Genomic DNA, 22,745 nt, shown 5'->3' with positions numbered 1-22,745 from the left:
TATATTGTTTTAGGATATGCGATTCACATGGTCCTGATTTTTAAGAGGTAAACAGCGCGACACGTACCGCGTAGATGACATTGACAATTATCCAATTTCAGTTGAAAGAGGGCAGTATGTTTTACTGTCCAAATTAGTGTCTCAAAAATGGCACTTTCAACCGCACTAGTAATTTTCAATGACAGTCGTTCTTATCCGAGGCGGTGCCTGCATAACATACGCCAACAGTGTAGCGTTACGTAAGCAGCGCTGCACCACTGCTCATGGGAAGCAATAGTTCGATTCATTGTTTTGCTATTGAAAATGAGCGGCTGCCTTAATACAGATTATTGTGGTGGAGTATTCTTATTCAGGGCAGTAACACAAGCAGCAAGAGCGTAGCCAGGAGGGCGGCGGCACTTATGGAGCTTCAGCTTCGTCCCCTCTTTTCTGCCCCCCCCCCCCCCCCCCAGAATTATAGTAGAAGACGCGGAGCCCGGGGGGGGGGGGGGGGGGGGCAAGGGTGCATGACACTGCAGATTCGCGTAGCTACCCCCTTGTTCCCCGCTCTCTTTGGAAACATTTTCACCCACGCTAGTGCTAAGTGTGAGAATTCGGTACCTACCAGTACTTTTATTAAAATACAAAAAAATCACCTGTCATATAGATAAAGCCATGTTAAGCCCCTGGGTAGTAATTTGCACTGATGCCTTGATGCCCTTTTGAAGTTGAAACAAAAGTTTTCATTACTTGAAGAATACAGCTGAGATTTGATATGCTTCTTCTTCAAATACACAACAAAACTTCAAATACACGATAAAAACTCCATTAATCAATAAACTAACTGTTAGTTCATTTAGAGAAATACGCACTGAATGTTAGTTATTATTTAATATTTGCTACGGCATTCCTCAATAATATATTGTAATTTTCATTGGTCATTGTACTACTTTGACGAAGTTTAGGAAAAGAGTATGCAATGTATTTTACGGCTTGCCCACGTAAGTGTGTTAATATAATCGCGCAAAGGGCGGATAATGAAGTACCTTGTCCTATCTACAGCGTCGCCAAGTATACTAATAATGACGAAACCTATTTGTCATCTATGTTAATTGCTTTCCTTTCTGCGTTCGCGTATATCCCATAAACATTTTCTCCTAAACCATGATCGCTTTAGGGATGGAGCTACGCATATGAGTTAATATGAGACGTAAACTTAATTTACCTATTTTCCCTCTACATTTATTTTTAGTTCATCAGTGCTAACTACTAACGACACGTTTTCTGAACACATGTGTGACCGCCCATAAAACGAGATTCTCCCGTGTTGCATTACATGTTGCAACAACAAAACAACCTTAAAATTTTGCGATTTTAAGATCTTAGCCGAAGCTGCCCCAAAAAAGGGGCAGCCAATATTTCAAACTTCAATTTGCTTCAGTCACATTTGTCGCGACCGCTACGAAACATAGATAATAAAAATACGCACGTCCGGCAACGAGTCCTTTTTCTGGGGGCTCTCCGCAGATGCGTTTTCATCGATTGGCTCAGCGGAGGGAAGAAATGGCGAACTGTCATTTGCTGCAAAGTCGCACTTCTCGTCACAGGCTGTAACCTTAAAGATATAAAAATAAGAAGCGTAAAACTACGTAAGAACGTTAAGCGACACACTCACCCTCCCGCGACACTATGCTCAGAGACATAAATTATGCTTCTAGGTGCGTGATTTCCTAATGCTTCGCTCAGCCTTTCCACGGTGTTCAACCCTGTGTCGTTCGAGTCGCGGCTACTTGTTTGGCCCGACGGGTTGAAGGCTCGCTTAAGTGTAAAGGCCTGTTCGCACTCTTGCAACCGTGTGCGACCGAGAAAGACCTCTTGGGACCGGATGCGCTAGAGCGGAGCTGGTCCTAAGAGTTCGCAAGAGGTTTAAAAACCGGTCTGGTCTCTCTCGGTCGTACTCGGTTGCAAGAGTGTGAACGGGCCCTAAGTAATAAACTAATTTCGGTACATTCAGAGGTTTGATGCCATATTATATTGCCAGGTTCAAATCATAATTCATTCAGAGTAAGTCTCAAAGAAAGTAAGTGTCACTAAACAACATCATAATGGGAAATTTAGATAAATCTTCAGATTATTCAAATATGTTTCGACACCTAGCTTCTCACAGATTGGTATCAAGCTGTATTTTCATCGGTGTTTCTTTAGCACACGTGTGTTGAGTGTTTTTCTTCTAAATGTCCCTGGATAAGCAGAAGAGATGAAGCTTTTCATTAACCGCGTTCTTTCAATAATTCCAATTTTTGTTGTGTATTACCAACAGAGCATAGCTTCTGTATTTTTGTGGAAACAATCTATATTAGGATCAGCAAGAACAGCGTGTAAATTTATATAATAAATTAAAGCTTACTTTATTTTATTCACCAAAGATGTTCATTACAGCAAGTAAACATTTGGCTTAAATCTAAAAAAATATACCAAAGCCGTCATTTCTCTTCAATGTCCTTTTTAGTATACAAGGTTTGTCTTAAATGTATAAAGTTAGTTTTATTATAACGCTAACCCGTGTCGCAACTCGATGTCAATAGGCGAGTGGCGTTTGGCAACTTTCGGTTCCATAGGAATTTTGTTTCACTGTTGACAAACGACAACAATAAGCAGCAAGCCTGACAAGCATAATTCTGAAACCTCCAGACTTTATATTTCAGAACCATGCTTACACAAGCTTGGAGATCGTCGTCGTTGTTTGTCAACAGCTAAAGAAAAACTTTCTAAGGAACCTCCGGTTGCCAAACGCCGCCCACCTATTGGCAGACAGTCAGAAGGGACCTTCTGCGCAAGCGAGAACAATAACGTTTATGTTCGTGTGCTTAGTCTGCAGCGAGACGCCTCTTAATCAGTTAAAGCTCTTTGTGATTGGCGCATTTAGTGTGGAATCTAATTAATCATATATTAGGTAAAAACAATCGATTCAAAGTTAAATATTTTTAGCGGACACATTTGAATTGAATAGACCGGTTTTTCGTGATTCTTTTATGAGTGATGCCAACATAAAATTTTGGTGTGCCGTAACAGATCCATTGCCGTAACACAATAACAACAGGAGTTGCGAGCGCCTAGTGATGGGAGCTTCGTCAGGTCAATGGGTCTTCACATTTGTCGTGTATTGTACACCACTTTGTGACAAAATACTACGCCTACCACTACTACGTGTTATGCGACGTGTGTCTTTTTAGGCCGTCAGAAATAAACGTTCCAATCGGTTTATTTTTAATACCACACATTTTTGGATAATAGGCAGAAGCCAATAAAAAGATATCAACGTGGCTATCATGTGATCCCTTACATAAATATTTCATAAGTACATTTCCAGAGAGAACATGGACCTGTGTCTCATGTTTGTATCGCTTTCAATTGTAAGAACATACCTGAAAGTATTCCACAAAAAGATCAGCCCTCCAAGAGACGACAACGTCGTGAGAGCCAAGGGCATATGCAGTTAGATCAACGGATTCTGTTCGAAAGTCATAAATGCAGGACATTAACCATCTTTTGCACATGCTGGTGAATAAACTAGGTACATTATGTCGTTAATAGCTGCTTAGAATCTGTGAAACTTGAGATGTTTTCACGAACTATGAGTTCATCTCAAAGCAATAGAGGCTATGTTTGCAATACCCATTGGGCTTCTTTAACGCAGAATGTGTTGCATTAGCCAGATTGTATGTAAACATGTGACATTTGACCGTAACTAAAAGCTGAAACCTAAAAGCGTGAAGTCCAGCAGAGTAACAAAAAGCATATATTCCAAAACGGAGCCAAAAATATAAAAATAAATAAATTACCCAGAACAATATGCTCCTGGAGCCTTGAAGGTGTGAGCCACGTGCTTTACAGAGAATTACTTGCTTACGTATACGAGAGAAAACCTGTGTTCACACCACCTCCATAAAAAAGAAAGTAGCGCAGTGTCTCCACGACAGTTGTGTAAGGCGATGCGCAGCGAGTTCTCCTAGTTTTGCGGTGGCCAGTGTGGAAGTAGACAGAGGTGTCAACAAAACCAGATAAATGGTCCAAATTGCTCTCGCTCTTAGCGCATCTAAATGCGGGGCACTGTCGGGTTGAGCCTTGTCGCGCAGGCGGTGTCGCCCGCCACGCGGCAAGTGTCCAACACGAAACATTTCGAATCTAGAACATGAAGCAGGGTATCGCTGGTTGATGCTCTAGAATAAAAATTTAATTATTGTGGCAATGTTGTTATACCTGGGGTTTTTATCGTGGACTACGCAGTAGCGATACTCGGCCGAACGAGGGCTTAAAACTCGTCTAAATGTAAACGAACAGAGGTAAGTACAAAATCCAGAATTTCTGTGTATAATATAATCCTTTTTAGAGCGACATTTGCTTCAAGTGCTCTAAGCCTGTGGGCGCTATCTAGAGTACTTAGTTGCCCATTCTTTTATTATGGCAGGCAAATATAACATTACTAAAAAGACTGCGAACGCGGTTAGGGTAACTTGTGTAATATATTGTACATACAAATTGTGGTGTAGTTTCATGTTTCAGCAATAATAATAACAACGCTACAACAATAACGCTCAAGGGCGTTACTTCTGTTTTAAAACGTGAACTCTTCGGTAAACGTGACTTCAGAATATATTACCTTGAAATGTTCTTACCTAGTGGAATAGTACAGGCTTCCATCTCAAGCTCGGAGCTATTGAAGATTTTGTTTCGATGTCCATTATTTTGAGCTGAAATGTTTAACCTGTAGCGCCTACCAGAAATAAGAGACACTGTTATAATTGTTGAGTTATCATCCACTGAACGTTCCTTCGGTATGCTGGTGTAGACATGGCCTTTTTCTGACGAACCCTCTAGTGTTTCCCAACGAACTTGGTATCCAGCCGGTTCTCCATTCCAGTCTGTAGGATCTCCAACTTTAATTACGACCTTCCATTCCTCCACAGAAATCAGTTCGACATAAGCGGGGACACTTGGAGCTGTGTGAAAAAAAAAGACAAATGGGTGGTTTCATTTCAAATCATGCAAGAAAAAAATGTTGCGTCTTCAAACAATTTTGAAAAACAATTATGTTGTGGAAAAAAAATCTTAATTACAGCGAAATTAGAAACGAGTTTAAGGAAAAAGTTTATACTTGAGTTCTTAATTTTCAATTGACTAAAAGCGGATTCTGAGATTTAGGCGATTGTCAGATGTCGCACATTCGAGAGCCCCGCTGGACTTATATATTAATCTCACAGCAATAAAACTTTTTTATTCATTTTTTACTTTTGGTACAACGATCTAATAAAAATTAGAAATTGTTTTTTTTATATATTCTGTGAAATAAAAATTGTTAAGTCCCTTCAGCGGATATTTGCCGAACTTTAATGACTAACTTTCCTTTCTTTTAAAGTTTTGGCATGAACAGCAGATGAAACAAAAACATAAAGATTATCTATTTTGAAAAGAAATATTCACTTTTGTCAATTAGTAGTAATGTAGTGGAACAAACCTCTGAAGAAAAGAGGAATCGCTAAAAGTGCACTATATACAAAACCAATTTTCTAAAACAAAACAAAAAAGCTTTATTTTTTTTACTTCTTCTATTAAACCTTTACACATAATCTTGAAACGTGCATAAAAATTAGAGTGGATATATTGTTTTTGAAGTAACGCCGTGCGTTTAAAGACGTGATATTTTTCACTCTGCTCTACTTAGCAATCTGGATTATTAGTGACTCTTCTGCACGGTTATATATTATTTGTGGACTATTGTATTCATTTATTTGTAGGAGAACTCACACGTGAACAGTGTGTTGTTTCTATGTCTTTCACGCCAAACATAACTTGGTATAACTAAACAGAACATACGGGTCCTGCGTGTTTCGGCAACCTTACTTTACCCGTCTCCACATAACTACGCACAGAAAAAAAAATCTCCAAGCCATCTTCATATTTCACCTGGTTACTGCCTAAGCATTACTATTTAATCAGTAGTAATCTAATTCGATTGTTCTAAGTAGTGAGGTTTGATACGAATATAAGAATTTAAGGGATAATTATGTTTTCGCTTGCAAGACGCCAAAAGAGGCGGCAGTTTCAGGAAGACAAACGGCTTAACGCCTACCGACATGCACCCTATTCTCAACAGACTTGCGGGCGTCTAGCCGACGTATTCGTAGCGTCTAGCGGGGTTCACAATGCCTCAGTCTGGCAACGCTTCGAGGTCGGCACCTTTGAGCGCGTCTTGGTGACATTCCCCTCTCAATGTCCTCAAGGGGAGCGCTCCTAGACCTCTTAGTTGGGCAGAAATGCTCAAAAATGTGTTTGGAGATACAAATACTGGGGTAGACTAAAATAGGAGCTAAAATACTGATAATAAAATATGTCTGTAAAAATTATCGCGATACGTATCAGAAATACATTTTAAATAGAGGCAAAAAGTCTTTAGAAATACAAATACAGGAATATATTTTAGGCAGGGCAGAAATACAAATACAGAAATACTGATACTGCAATACATTTTTTTATATTTGTTTGAGTCGCCAACTGAGATGAAGCTTAAATTTTGAAGTGGAAGTTTTTGATACAGAAATTACTTTCCCGTAGGCTTGGCACTTTGCCATGAAGATAGTGGTTTTGGACGACGAGGAGTCTTCATTGGGCTCAGAAAAACGTTCCATCAAGGATTGACCGCGGTTATTTCCCTGACATCCTGCCTGTCTGACGTCTGACTAGGGATGCGAAAAAACTTTGACCTCTAAATAAATACTGTCACCCTGAATTTGATCAAACGTCACCATGCCCCTGTCCAGTAAGGACGCCCCTGTCAGCATTGATTACATGACGTCACGGGTGAATGACCCGGTATTCTTTATCTCTAGGTCTGGCCTTGACATTAAACTTTACCACGCTGCTAAATGAAGGGACAATATGTACTTTCGTTGTATACGTTACCTCGTTGAAGATCGTGCAGGCAGTGTCATTTGGAATAGTCGAGAATAGTGGACCATCTAAAGCATCCTGGAACATATGTCTTATCTTCTGTTACGGTTGAAAAAACGATACGGTGGCATCCCTGTTGTGAAGGTCCTTCCTGCCGACCTTCCGCCACCGGCGCATGGATTGCAGTCCTCAAGTTTCGCCTAGCATCATCCAAACAGAGACCTCGTGGATTGTGAGGTCTCTGTTTGGGTCGGGTCGGCACAACGAGGCCATTGTCTGGCCTCCTTCCTGGGTTTCAGATCTCCAGAACAGCGAGTCACGGTCACGTCGGCTGATGACGTACCATTGAGCGGTGCAATATCACGGGCGCAGCCGCACACGCATTCGAATATGTGGTGAACTTCACTGCTTTAGTCATCTTACTATTTCAAGCCAACCACCGCCAGGCTCGTGCTGAAACGGACTGTAACTCAGCTTCGCCGGCTGGGTGCACTGTGTACGCTGAGGCGAGAGAGACGGTTAGCAGCGGGAATCGGATGCCAGCAAACAATGACTCAAGAAATACCTACCTAAAGACCTGCGGCAGAAGATGCTCTAACTCCACTCCTGGCACGCCACCTGGTTCGAATCTCCGACTGCGCAACACTTCTCAGAAGAAAGAAGAAGACGCATGGTAAAATAGTTTGGAGAATCGGAAGGAACTTTGGTCAGCATAGTAACAATGCTCCAGCATCTCTTTAATCCTGGTGCCCATCAGAAGTAAAAAAAAAAAAAAATGCGTTCAGACTTTTTGTTTTTTTGTTCTTTCTTTTTGGGGGGGGGGGGGGGTATTTTTCAAGAAATGTAATGAAATACATTTCATCCCGATTGGATCGCGATACAAAGAAACATTTCAAATGTATTTCAGTACAGGAATACAGATGCTGGTGAAAACAATGTATCGCGGTACGGAAATACAGATACGAAATGTATTTCTCAAATACTATCGCGATACATTTGTATCGCGATACTGCGCAACCTTGCTAGACCCTTACAGTTGCTTAGAATACGATGCATGAGGGTAGGCCGTTTCATTGATTTTATATTTCATGACAGTGTTGTCCCGCTGTCCCTTTGCCAAGGTCATTTGCTAGCCGATGCCTGGGCCACTGACAGCCCCCGCGGACACTGCACAAGCAACGTTCTTTTCTCATGTCGCAACGGCTGCGAGTCGCTGGGAGGTGGCTGACAGCTAAAGCAAACACACAGAGAGGGACAGAGGCGGTGTTGTAGACCTGCCGAATAAGTTTTGGCCGTTCCGTCGAATAAGTGAAGTTATAACACTTATAATCCTCGAACGGCGGGCCTACGCACTGGGGCTGTGGCGGCGTCCCACTCTATTTTTTTACCCCTTTTCTCCCTTTAGCTCAAAACCGGCGGTGTCCTTGTGGCCATTCTTGACGGAATAGCATCGCACGGTCTTCTCTCTCCTCAAAGCAATATCTCTCTCCGCATGCTGAGCTGGTCCTGGGGGCGGTGGCCTTCTGGCAGCTCAGAGCCAAAGACATACCGACTTTTTTTCTTTTTCTCAAAGGTCAGTCACGCAGTCAGCTGAGCTGGTCATTTCTGGTACCGAAGAAGGAACGATGGCAGGCACCTTCAGCAAATGTAGACTGTTGTGTCCTGATTATGCAAGAAGACGCAAAAGAAAAGAAAAGTCGAATACCAGCGCAATTTCCGCAAAGTGTTTGATCTGAACTTCGAATTGCTAAGGCAGCTACTTCCAACGGAACAAGCGGCATCTGTCAACGGGCAGGACAGCTTTTGCAAGAACTGCTTTTCATTGTTCAAGAGCAGCCTGCAAGACCTTCAAAGAACACAGGAGACTGTCACTGAGCGACGCCGCAGTTGCGTAGGAGCAAACCAAAGGACGTCATCAGTACAGCAAACGCAAGTATGTCACCGTTGAAACTTCCGTCCGCGCTGAAGGAAGATCTTTGAGATAAATATGTAGAAAGAAAGCTAACACAAGTAGCAAACGACTTCTCGAAGAAGATCGGCCGCCGGCTTAGTGAGGTCTATCACACAGCAGAGAGCCCCGAACTCCAGAATCCTTGTTCGTCCTGCACTCAGTGGGCATCCAACATACGGTGCGCATACGTGAATAGCTCGTCCTTACAAGTAAAGTGCCGAATTTCGACTTTGCTACCCTCCGGTTCGACGAAAGAAAAAAGTTATGTCTCTAATTCCCAAAGTCACAAAATATCTTCTGGACAGATCAAGAAAGCTGAAAGGCAAAAGGGTCTGTGGGCGATCATCGACGCCTATCATGGCCATCGATTAAAAAAGAATGCGGCTCTCGCACTGAGGTACTATACGTCCGATGACAAAAACTGTACAGTGGCAAGTTCCAATACAAAACGTGTGACGCTGTACGGATAAAAAAAAATCCTTGTTGTAGAATCTTTTTTTTTTTTTGACAATGACTGTCCGTAAGATGTACAAAAAAATGAAGACATCTCATCCAGAAATCAAACTTGGGCTCACAAAGTCTTACGTCCCACGACACGAATGGACCATGAAACGTCCCGTGCATGAAGGGTGCGTTTGCATTTATTGTGCGAATTTTGCCCTTGGCTTGGTGGCGTTATCAAACGCAGGAGGAAACTATTTGAGTCTAGACGACGTCAAGAAACTTTGCTTGTGCGAAAACCCATCGGAGGGGTGTCTTTGGCTAAACTGTAAATAATTTCCTAATAAAGATAGTTCAACTCTCGAATCGATATCAATAAACGAGAAAGACTAAGGGGACCTGGCAAGATGAGGATCCGGCGAATTCAATAAAAAACATTTGGAAGGTAATGCATCTTTTAACGAAATAAGAAAATGGTTAACGAAGTACATTCCCCACTGGATCATCACCCAAGCCCAGAGACTTCCAATATGCTTCCAAAAACGCCACATCAAGCCTCGTACTGCCGTGTTGCATTTTGACTTCGCAGAAAACTGGAGTGTTGTTTTTTCGCTAGCCGTACAAGGTTTTCATTGGAAAAATCAAATGGTTTCTGTCTTAACCTGCGTTGCTGCAACACAGCAGAAAACCTACAGCTTCGGAGTCGTCATCGACGTCGTACATGATACCGCACACGTACTGCTCGCCCTGAGTGCCATTTAATTGTGGCTTGAAGAAAATATTCCCGTTGTTTTTATAACTGATCCGACGGGGCAGCAAGCCATTTCGAAAAGAGATTCCAGCTGCACGAGATAGCGGAACAAATGAAGTTACGTAATGGATTTTTTCTGCTAGAGGAGACGGCAAATGTGCATATGATGACGTGGGTGCAGTGTTCAATCTCCAGGCATGCCTACACAGCCTCAGATCACCGGAACTGGAAACAATCAGATGTTCGGACGACTTTCTTTAGGTGTTTGCCGCAAAAGTGCATGCAATCGTACTCGTAAAAAGTGATGCAACTTGCCTAAAAGACTACCGTAACTTAAAAAAAAAAAAGTCTGGAACGCTGTAAGGGCCGTGAAAATCATTCCGACATGCCATCTGTGGGTAAAGCTTGGGAACGAAGACGGGTCTGCCAACTTGGTGATTGAAATATGCGCAAACCCGTGCAAGCCATGTATTATCCAAGTTACCAGACTGATCCGAATTAAATTTTTTGAGGTTTTGTATGTTTTGTGTAAGTGTCCACACTTCCATTTCATCTGCACAAGTTTTAGAGAGCAGCTCTTAGGAGCCCGCTTCCGGCTTGAGCGGCGTCGGCGTCGCCGTCTCCGTTGGCGTAACCGCGAGGTCACGTTATCCACCCCAAGGTCACGTGAGCCCCCCCCACGCCAAGCCACCCCAAGGTCACGTGACCTCTCCCAAGGAGGACAGGAGTAGGAGGGAGGTGGAGGAGGAGGGGGAGGAGGGAGGGGGAAGAGGAGACGAGGGGAGGAGGTTGAAGGATGAGGGGAGGAGGAGGAGGTGAAGGAGAAGGAGGGGGTGGAGGAGGAGGGGGGAAGAGGACTAGGGAGAAGGGGAGGAGGAGTAACGGGCAGGATCACGAGGGGAAGAGGAGGAAGGAGGAATATACCCTCCCCTCAGTACCCTTCCCTCCTCCTCTTCAAGAGCTGCGCTCTAATTTGGCATTACAGGGAGTTGTAAACGGCTTTCATTTTTTAGAGCGCAGCTCTTAAGGCATTACCACACTAGCGTGAACGGCGCCGCCGGGCGGCGCCGCCGAGCGGCATCGCCGTCCGGCGTCCCAATGCGAGGCGTCCACATTGGCCTCCGTTTTGCGGGCGTCACGTGACAGCACTGGATCTCGCGATCGCGCCTCCCGTCGGATTTCCTGCTCTTTCGTCGTCTGCTCTTCGTTAGATTCTTCCGTTTCGGCTCTCATCTTTCGCATATACCAGCATCGAAACCGCACTCCCTGCCTACATGGTAGGAGTCCATGATGACCTGGTGATCAGCGTCAATGTGATTATCCTAGCCCGCTCGTTGATCGTGCGACGTCGCCGCGCTCTGCAGGGAAGGAGGCGCAGGTTTTGGGTCCGGCCGAGTTGATTCTACCGAAACACCGAAGGACAGGTTAGTGCTTTGCTGCCCCGGCGGCGCGCCAGAGATGACGGCTACTTTCGAAAGTGTCACCAAATCGACACGACATCCGTCACAACACAGACGACATACAACAAGTGCAACGGAGAAACTCACTTGTAGTTCCGAATTCCTCTCCTATAATTTCCCAGCAGTCGTTCTTAGCGTCATTATCTAGGTAGTCTGGCTGCGTCTTGTCATAAAAAGGGAAACAGTCGCACAGTTTCGAAAAACCGCTCCGTTGGGGAAGGCATCGGGGGGAATAGGGATAGCAGACGACACGAAACACGTCCTTCAGAACATCAAAGACGCGGGGGACCGGCTTGAGCGTTGCCATGGCATCGCGACGTCACTATCTACGCCACCTCCCATTGGCTCCTCTCTTCTGCGGCGAGCGGCGGCGAGCTCTGAACCGCGCAAGGAGCGGTTGGCTCTGTGGCGTTGTAAGTACGTCGCGCCGTTGAAGCCTAAAACTGGTTTGGGTCGGCAAACGGCACCGCCGACCGGCGCGCCGCAGGCCTCCCCGACGCCAATGTGGTCGTGCCTTTAGGCGCCCGTTTCCGGCTTGAGCGGCGTCGCCGTCGCCGTAACCTTAAGGTCACGTGACCTCCCCAGGCCACGTGACCCCCCCAGGTCACCTGACCCGAGGGGTATACCCTCCCCTCAGTACCCTTCTCTCCTCCTCCTCAAGAGCTGCGCTTCAATTCGGCGTTACAGGGAGTTGTAAACGGCTTTCATTTTTTTATCTGAAAGAAATATTAAAATTAGGAAGAAACTAATCGATTATGAATAGCCTTCGCGCGTGTGGTGAAGCGGCCATGATAGATATTTTTTACGTGTCCTCATTCTGTAGATTGACGTGATAGACCTGTCAGTGGTTCGACAGAGTTCTTTTTAGAGCGCAGCTCTTAGGCGCCCGTTTCCGGCTTGAGAGGCGTCGCCGTTGGCGTAACCGCGCGGTGCATTATGGGAAATGTCCCATAATGCACTGCGCGAGCCCCCTCCCGGAGTGACGTGACCTCGGGGAGGGGTCACGTGACCCCCCAGGTCACGTGACCCCATGTCACGTACCCCCGCCCGGGATCACGTGACCCCCCCCCTTCTAAGTCACGTGACCCCCAGAAGGGAAGGAGGAGAAAGGAGGGGTATACTCTCCCCTGAGTACCCTTCCCTCCTCCTCCTCAAGAGCTGCGCTCCAATTCGGCGTTACAGGGAGTTGTAAACGGCTTTCATTTTTTGTTTGCTACGTTAGCAGTCTTACGAAACCTTGTAAATGTTGTGTCTATATATTTGTAAATGCAGCTGTGCCAAAATTCAGAAATATGTTGTTTGTTTTTTTGCTAAGAAATGGCGTCTTATATTGTTCTAAGTATTTAATGTTGAATTGCTGCAATACACTTTCATATCTTGTATTAAACGTACCTTTGATGTATCAATTCTGCTTAAAGATATGTGACATTTCAGGGAATAAATGTAGTAATTCAGATTTCCACAAATAATAGACAACCATGCAAAACAATCGGTGACGATCCAGATTGTCATTGCATAACAGTTGGGAAAATTTCATGTTATTAAACGTATGGCGTTACATCAAAAAACAAAATCCCGCTCTAATTTTTATCAGTGTTTCAATAGTATGGCGAAAAGCTTCCGTATAAAAAATTAAAATAGTTTAAAAATTTATTTTTTAGAATATTGACTTTGGATATCGTACTTTTAGCGATACCTCATTTATTCAGAAGTGTGTTTCACTGCATCACACCTGACTGACAATACTTATTATGCTTTTCCGAAATAGATAATGTTTTAAGACTTCGTTTAATGTGTTGTTCATGGCAAAGCGTTGAAAGAAATTAGAGTTAATCACTCAGGTTTGGCAAATGTTTGTCAAAAGGACTGCGTTTGACCATTGTTATTTTAAGAAATAGAAAAAAAAATCCTTTTAATTGTCATTAAGAAATTCTACCTCAAGTGTACAACATGCCAAAAACGTTTGATTGCTGTGAAGCTAATATATGAGCGTAGCAGGACTCTCAAATTAGCGACCTCTGACAACCGTCAAAATCTCAGCATCTGCCTTCGGTCTATTAAAAATTAAAAACTCCAAAATAATTGTTTTATTCAAAAAACGTTTTCTATTTTGTTCTAATGAAGAGCTTAGCCGAACATATATTTTCTTTCAGAATGTTTTGAAGACCCATCATTTTTCCTTGATGATTTGAGATTAAACCACCGAAATATGCAAGTCACTTTTATTTTGTAGGTATAGTTTAAACCTGTAAAATATGACTATTAACACGGTGTGAAATCATCATTTGTAATAATTAAAAACACAATTTTTGTGAAATTGTATTGGCTTCTTTTTATCATTTCTTTCCGGTCAAGACTTATCAGCATCTAGTGTGTAGACATAACCTCAATATTGAGTAAACGTTGACGCAAAAATGGAGCGCACATACTATAAAAAGTCATTCATAACGGTGGAAATGACTTTTGCACACCTATGCATCATCGCACCGCTATGTAACATAACAGATTCTCTAGAAAACATATACGTATATTTTGGTAAAATCAATAAAAAATAATTATATTTAAGGTTTAGTTTTCACAATTATGCATTAATGGTATTTTGCGCATACAAGTAATACAATTAATTAAATATGGCTGGGTGTATTGTTTCCATTCATATTTTAATTGCGCAGCCTACATGTGGTTACAGCTTATATTCTCCTCTGTAACATATATTTTGTAGTCAATATTTGGTTGGAAAAAGAACGTAAATGTTTGACTATATTTTAATAGTTTTGACACCTTTGCTTTGTTTTGTCTGCGAAATCGCACAACTCCGTTGCTAACATATTTGAAGAAAAACATAGAACTGATCCGTTGAGAAAACGTAATATACGCGTATAGATATGTTTTTGGATTTGTTTAAAAAAAATACACAAACATAAAGATATGCTCATTTATTTTTATCATTTCTAAAAAAGAACATATATATATTTTTTAATATTATTAGTATGTATAGTCATCTGAGTGTTACGATAATGCTTATGAGCATAGCCAATAAAGCCTTTTGATCTTGAAAACCATGTTCACCAGGAGTCTGCTCACTGGAGCAAACAACCGTCGCGGTTTCTTGAGCCGCCATTTTTGAATTTTGCTTGACTCAACCTTTCGGCAACTTCTTAAAAATTTTGAGAGCAACGCAAATTTATCGAAGGGACTTTGGGCACCCACATTCTTTGTCTACACAAAACCAGAATGATGTTTGGATCATAGACAGTGGCGGCAATGCTACATCTTTGGGTGCAAAAGCTTGTGGGTACGCTGTTCTAAAAACACATAATGGCTTTCTTTATTGCGTTGAAATGCGTAAGGCGTCAGTACCTGCAAATTGAAGGTGTGGTGGACACGTGCGACCAGCCTGAAATACGTAGAGACCGTTGGGGAGTGGAACTTTTACGTGAAAGCGGTGTTTCAATCTGCCTTTCTACTAATTCGGGCTTTCTTTGCCCAAATGTGTGAGTGCGTTTGTCTGCACATCTCATGCTCTGTATGTAACTATGTGAGACTGTATGTAATAAAAAGTGAGTTAGAGTCAGATATAATGTATCACCGTGTACTTAATTGTAATTTTGGAGATCTTACACACGAAGAGCTTAAAAGTCCATATTTTTCTCTGCTTCAGGAACACCGTTTTTGCTCGAAAGACCTATAATTTTTTTTTATATTTACTATTTGGTTATAGGAAACATAAATACACAGAACAAAATTAAATACTAAAAAGTGAAGCGGAAAAATAATTTAGCTAGTGTTTTTCCTTTCTTTAAACTGTTATCCCGAGATCAGTGCGAATGAAATTGAACTTAACTAGTACAAAATATTAGCTGTAGAGTATTAATTTCCATCACCCATCCTAGTTTAGAGTAATGACCCCAAAGTGTATTTGAAGAAATTTAAGGATATTTGAAATATTAAATGTGTTGTAGATCAAGCGCCATTTTCAATATTTTAGGCATTGGTTATCACTTCTCCTTTGGAATCCAATATAATTTTACCGTGGAAGAGTTTCTTAACAACAATTTCGAGTTTGTGTTACGTGCGAATGACACTGTTGCGAATCATTATAAAGGAACTTTGCTTAAATTCACAAGCTTCAAATCACAAAAAAAGAACATACGAGAAGAAAGAAAGCGCTATTTTTAGTCAGTTCTATATTTTAAGTTAAAAATTATGAATACGATATAAACTTTTTTTTAAAAATTAGGATGCATATTTGAAGGTCTTGCTGCAGAAGAAAGATTCCTTAATAAAGAAATTAAGTCCTCGATCCAGTTATATTTTGATTGAGTTCTGGGCATTCATTTAAAAAAAGATTATTACTATTTTGCTGAAAAATATCAATCTAAATATGCATAAAATTACAGTTCTAAGACGTACCTGCTGCCTCACTCCGGTAGACGACATATGCCGCCTTCCCAACTTTGTAAACGGGCTGAGCATTGCCGTCAGACGTGTAGTACGGTCGCACAACTATCTCGTAGAGAGTCCATCTCTTTAGGGCGAGTGGGCTGTACTCAGTAACATTGGCCGGGAAGGTCTTCGTAAAAGTGTGATGGTCGGATGAGCCATAAAGAAGGTATCCCGCCAGGTAAACATTTTCGACGTCGTCATGCCATCTTCTGAGTTCACCCTTGGATTTTATTGAAGGCACGTATTGAAAGGACCACGAAAGCAGGACACTCCCGTTGTATGTACTTTGAGCCCTCAAAGTCAGTTCTTCAGGTGGAAGGTATTGCGTAGACACTGAAAGTTGGAAAGAAGTTATTTAATGCTTATTTAGTGCGTTTATCTCATGTCTGCATTTAGTTTTGGGATGTCTGTGCTTTCTCCTACTCCTAGATATTGATATAGCCATAATTACAAAAAATCCAAGTTATAAATTTTACGATTAGTTAAAAAATTAAAAAATCAGACTTCTATTTTTGTACCTGAAACAACTCTATTTATAAACAAGAAAGATGATCGCAACGATAAACGAATTTCCAAAGCAGAACAAATTTGAAAGCGTATATTAGACTAACAAACTATAAAAAATATCCACTCCTGAATGGATGATCAAATGCAGACCAATTTAAGGGTTGTGGACAGAAGCTATTGACTTTAAGAACATTTTAGATACATTTAAATTATCTAAGGCACGATGAAGCATCATTCACTTACCGCACACATTGTAATCTTCGTCATGTTTATAAGCGTAGTCATATTGCACTCTGCTATCTGTGCTATTTGGGCACTGCCTCATCCCGTCACATTCGAAAATACTGGAGATCTCCATCTCTCTGCTGCACTTAAAAGGCCTGTGGTCGCAACACGGTGTCGCATCTGAGAATCAAATCAGTTAAACAGGTCTGAATCAAATCGCACACTAAATCTCCAATACCTTTATGTTCACCAGGAAATGCACTTCAAAACTAAAATTCAAAACACGGTACTTAAACATTTTGAATAAACTAATATCTAAGCTGAATCTTTCCTTGTAGACCCTGCAGAAAGTATCATTGCCCCTCCTCCTGCTCCCCCGCCATTAAACAAAAAAGCTGCTACAGAACCGCTTGACGCGGTCTCCTGAGATTCCGTTACAAGAGTAGCATTAAACCCTATTTAAAAGCTTTGGCCCTCCCAAAACTGCTGCTTCAATTATCAGAGGATAACATAGCTTGGGCATGCACTTTGCGCGTTCTTTAAACAAGAGCGTTATTCCAGCGCTTTGTGTAAGCTAGGATTTAATCCAACCATGCGCACGGAAAGCGAGGCCCAAATATGTCGGCCACCAAATATGTCGACAACCGAAAATGTCGGCCACCACCACCAGTATTGGCGCCACACTTCTCCTATCAATGGCTCTGACCCAAGCTGATAGTGCGGTGTAAGCTACGCGCTCGTTGTGCCAGTCGTGCGTCTGTCTTTCGCCAAGTGATCGCGCTCCCACCAATACCGACGCGCAGGAACCGAGGCCAGCTGATAGAAGGTACGATGAGCGCGTAGAAACAACCGTACTATCAGCTAAGACGTGAACGGAGTACTACCCGGACTCTTTCCCCCTTCCCTGAATACACCCACCCTTTCGCGGAATTTCTCTTCGAACTTCGGTGAATCAGAATAGCTAAGCGTGGTTGTGGAGAGAAGGTTAGCGGGAAATAAAGTTTCATTCATCACTTATAATCAGTGTAGCAAACAGCTTGGCGCTTATTTAGTGGTGCACTTCCGACTCGTTTTGAACTGATCTCAAAACAATATGACCGCGAAAACTGAAAAAAAAAGTTAAAGCTGAACAATCACACACATGCACGTCGAAAGATACGCATATCATAAAAAAAAAATGTCACCGGGTAAGTACTTCAATCCCCCCTATACGCCAACTCAACTCATTAACGTCTCGCCGCGGTGGTGGCGCGTCAGGCGTACTCCCGGTCTTCGGCTGTGGACGGAAATCGCCATGCGGAACGTGCATTCCTGTGTTGTTCTTGAAGAAATCAGACTAAAACATGCCTTCTCGTCAAATCGCCGCGACTAGGGCTGTACCAAAATAACCGGGAAGGTTTAAAAATCTGTTTTTCTATGTTTTCTGTCTGCTCGGTTTTTCCGAGAATGTAGATATGTGCAGCGAAAAGGGAAACCAGGCACCTGTGGGACCACGATTGCTTGTGCGGGAGAAGTTAGGGTTGAATTCACGGACATTTATGGTCGTCAGATTTTTTTTTTTTTTTGTTCGAACATGGACGCAGGAAAACCGTCAAGTTGTCCGGACCACGTTGAGTGCGTCTTCAGGTTCAAACGGCTGTCTGACCTTTCATACTGTCGTCTGCTCTTTCAAACTAGTCTCAAACTTTGGTTTGCTCGTTCAAACAACAGCGGCCAGCAGACCAAACGTAGCGACAAGAAGTGCAGGTCTCAAAAACTTTTAAGTTTGAAATTTCTTTTTTTTTCCCGATAAGCAGGCTTCATGTAAACGGTAGATGCAAGGAGATGTTGATAATTGTTACTAGCGGCTATCGCCGACCTGTTTCGCCTAATCCACTAGGTTCGATTTTGCTTCCGATTTCCAATATCAACGTCGAGCATCTCAAGTACCTTACGGGTATTTGCCGCTCGAGCGACGTCGCGACTGATTTAGCGATCAGAATCTCATCACGTGAATCAGGCTTTAGCGTCCATTTCTTGGCGTTCACGCGAAATGAATCGCCACGCTTGACATTATTTATAAGACTCTTTGCTGTGTAACGAGCCTCGTTAATTTCGCTCAGGTTACTAGAGTAATAAGATATAGCTAGGAAGGCGCATTATCAACAATTCCAACGCAAAAAAAAGCACGGGGACTCACACCGACGCTGACAACATCACATTCCAATGGTTTGTTGATGTGAGACGCGGCGCCTCTTGCCCGCACCCCATCGCGCATGCGCGGTACTGATGGGGTGCCGCAGGGGGCGCTCATGTTTGTTTGTAAACATGAGTTGGTGAGTATGTTACTCGAACAACTCAGTTGAAAACCGCCATAGAGCCTGCTCTGAAAAAGTGGCTTCGATCCTTACTCGAGAACCGAACTAAGGGCGATCGCAACGACACCATTTCTCCAGTAGCGGCCACCCCGGAAACTACACGGCTGCACGTATTGGTTCAGGTCGAATCGCGCAAGGGCTGGTGGCGCCATCTTGCAATATTATTTCGCATGAGCTACATGCGAAATAACTTTAACTTTTATAAACTTAAAAGTTTATAACTTTTATGTTTTGACTCGTCACTAAATGGCGGCTCTGTTATCATTCCAGTTTGGTCTCGGTGCACGAGAGCGGTCCGAGCGTTAAGAGTGACTTTTTCAACTGAGTGTTTTAGTAAAGCTGGTTGGTATATACTGAAAGTAGCACCATTGATTGATCCTCCGACACACATTCACAGCCTAGGAAAATCACCATCATCCTCATTGAATGTCTCCTTTCTTCTACTACTGATCACCGAACTGCCGCTATGACGTGGCATTACTACATCACTTGCTGCACGTGTTTACAAAACGCTCACGAACGTTTTTTCATCTCGCCGTCACTTTGGCGTGTAAAGGCAGACACAAAAACGCAGAAAACATTATGATATATGCTGTCGACTGTTTTGAAACGAGCGAGTCAACTAGACGAAAACTTCGGTGTGCTTTGCTCCGTTTCCAGCGTCACATCACGGCTTCGCATTCCATAACTGAAATGCGTGCGCGTTTATCCCTTCGCCCCCCGCCTGCTGAAGAGGAAATAAGATTAGGGCGACTTGTCTCAAAGTCGAATTTTATTGTACGAATGCTTATGAATCGGAAGATTCACATGATCTCCAACCGAATGATCGGAGTGGGAAGACACCCGAAGCCTCGACAAAACTCGCGTGCCTGTTCCAGACGTGAAGCAATAAGAAGACATACCTAGAATTCCAGACGTCATAAACACCGGCAACTTTTATCCTAGCCAAAACACGGAGGATGCAAGTCAAAATCGCGCAAGAAATACCGATCTAGAAAGGGTTCGCCAACAGTCACGTGTCACGGCGCTGTATGGAAGGGCAGCCTAGGAGGCGCTAGCGTCGAAATGGGAGAGGGCGACACTCGCGGAGCGGAGGAAAATTAAGATTTTGAGGGAAAATGTCTTTGCGCTACTTTCAATAGGGAGGGGTTTTAGTAGTACTTGCAGCGATCTGTTCCGTTCTTAGCGACTGGTGTGTGCTGCGTCATTTCGAGTAAGAAAAACAGAACAATCAACACTGTCTACTAGTCCTTCGAGGAGCACGTAAGCAGATGTAAATGAGGAGCAAGGGTAGTTCGACAACTCCATTCATCACCTTATGCAGGAACATAAAATCCTGCACAATCCACCTGGTGTGCAAAATATCTAACTTTCTTTAGGTTGCATATCTTTCTGAATCTGAAGTAATGATTAGGTTGAAAGTATTAGTCATACAACACGAAAATTATTTTTAATCATCGCTCAATGGAGCTTGATTTAGTTGATCTAAAGCAATTCCAAACAGACGAGCGGAATTTGACGCGGAGACGTATAAGTGAACAAAATAGTCGCAAAAGTTAAATGGTTCCAAAAAACTCAGTGTAATCCACATTATAACATCAAGAACTCTAAATAATGCATTTGACACTGAATTAACGTGCTGATTTAAATTATTTGCAGCATACATGTAAACTCCTAGCTCTTAAACTCCTAGGTCGCGAATAACTTTAACACGAGTGTAAACTATGGCCTACAATGTATAACAAATACTGAATAGATCACGCTTTCGAAAAACGTCATAACATTCATAGTTTTCATTCATATACAAAAAGGTAATTTGAAGAACACCACGTCGAAATAAAATTTATATATCGCTGAAAACGCTCACAGTCCCGTACCAAATTCACCACTGTAAACAACTTAATCTTATCAGCAGATACCAGCATTTGCCTATGCATAATACAGGAACCAATAGAATTTTTAAAAACAAATTAAATACAACAGATGTTCAGGTTTGCTCCCTTATAGAAGACCAGAAGTAGTTAAAAAAGGAGCAGGACAGCGACCAGAGACTTGTACAAAATTCATTCATAGGGATATATAACTAGTAAAGAGACGGTACTAAGTAAGAAATAGACTTTAGTCACAAAGATTCCTCATAAGTAGTTTAGGGTTAACTTAAACTGCATTTATGCATTAACCTACACTGCATCTCTTAGTTCTGGGCTATGCAAAAATGGCACATCACTCAATAATGAACATTTCCGATCACAGGCCTTTCAGAAAACAATGTTCATCAGAAAATAAATACCGAGGAAGCAAGCTCAGTGTTGTGTTCGAAGCTCATTCCTCTGAGGATAGTGCGTTCTTGCTGGGCAAATCAGTTGTTGGCATTGAGCTGCACCTGTGTGCTAAAAAAGTCGAAAGAGAAACGTCACGTGGTGCAAAGGGGACACGTAATCTGTCCGTGAGGCGTGTAGCTTCCGTTCCAATAACAATGTTGGCGTTGGCAGATTTGAGATTAACTTTGGCTACTTGCTATTGGCGTTTGAACGAAGGAACCTTTTCTTTTTATCAAAACACGTCCAGAACGTATTGCTTCTTACGGTGAAAGCGCAATTTCTACTCGCAGAGCATTTTAAAATTTCTTTTTCATTCCGCATAAAATCTGTAATCTTTCGTAACAAAAAATGTGATGCATGTCGTTGTTCATCTTGTTTAATTATTATACCTTGATTTCCCAATAAAACGTAACTTCATACAGAACATAATATAACCCTTTAAAATAAGTAAATTCGGCTGCAATCTGTTGTGCCAATGTTGCATAGGTTGCGCCATTTTTCAGGTATTGCTTTCCCGATTTACTTCATAAAAGTATAATATTTTATTACAATACCAATCAAAGCATATAAAAGCGAAATTGAATGTAAGTATTTCAGTCAGTTAATAGTTCAGTACATGCTTAAGATATATAAAGAAAGCCTAACTTGGTGCCTCTCAACAATATCACTTCTGGCTTTTCCAGTTTTTACCTAATATTTTTTTTTTCCGGGATGTTGCGGACATTTTGATCTTAAGTGGCTCTTTCTTAACAAAGACTAACTTGTTAACAAGGTCTAATTTACTTGAACTTACGTTTCTATTCGTCATATTTTCTTTAATTTGAGGCGTGATTTGACACACCCAACTAATGTCTTCACACGGGCCCTGACCAACAGCGGGAGTGTCACGTTTTTGTCAAAAAAATAAAAATGTTTTTTATTTAACGTGTTGGGGTGCAAAAAACAAACAAGCTTAATTTTGCTTTCTTACACTTTCAGCAGTCAAATATTCAATGCATTGCTTCACATACTAGAGTGGACATGCCGCTACCGATATAGTATCTTATTGTGCATGCTATATTTGGCATGTCAAGGTTAGGCTTCAGTCAGATATGTTTTGAATCAAGTCATGTCCAGTTACATTTCAAGCATAATTATTTTCCAGCTCGGTTAAGTGCAATTCCACCTTACTTAAGCTGAATATCTAAATCTTGCACATATTTCAGGCTTAAAGTAACCGGATTTCGTACTTCTAGCGTCATATCTTGTTTATTTTTACTGAATTTAGATTTTTGAGCGTTAGTTATACTAAAATCTAAAACTGCTTTTTTTTTCTATTTTGTAGGAAGGGTGTGTTCTATGGACTGTAATGTTACAATA

The 22,745-nt window shown here is 42.1% G+C and overlaps 1 protein-coding gene across 1 annotated transcript in view; it reads right to left on the bottom strand.

The window, feature by feature from the left end:
• LOC8032339 overlaps nucleotides 1-22,745 on the bottom strand; it is a 92,469-nt gene that overhangs the window by 47,787 nt on the left and 21,937 nt on the right. Inside the window, exons 2-6 of the mRNA XM_029985486.2 lie at nucleotides 16,727-16,888; nucleotides 15,944-16,309; nucleotides 4,656-4,979; nucleotides 3,405-3,490; nucleotides 1,469-1,594 (exon numbers count right to left, since the gene is read on the bottom strand). Of these exons, the coding sequence (XP_029841346.2) occupies nucleotides 1,469-1,594; nucleotides 3,405-3,490; nucleotides 4,656-4,979; nucleotides 15,944-16,309; nucleotides 16,727-16,888 (1,064 nt within the window). The remainder of the gene's footprint in view (nucleotides 1-1,468; nucleotides 1,595-3,404; nucleotides 3,491-4,655; nucleotides 4,980-15,943; nucleotides 16,310-16,726; nucleotides 16,889-22,745) is intronic.

Source organism: Ixodes scapularis, unplaced genomic scaffold (assembly GCF_016920785.2).
Source record: "Ixodes scapularis isolate PalLabHiFi unplaced genomic scaffold, ASM1692078v2 PGA_scaffold3__209_contigs__length_174095766, whole genome shotgun sequence".
In the NCBI taxonomy this organism is placed as follows: Eukaryota; Metazoa; Arthropoda; class Arachnida; order Ixodida; family Ixodidae; genus Ixodes; species Ixodes scapularis.
This window is presented reverse-complemented; position numbering and strand designations above follow the sequence as displayed.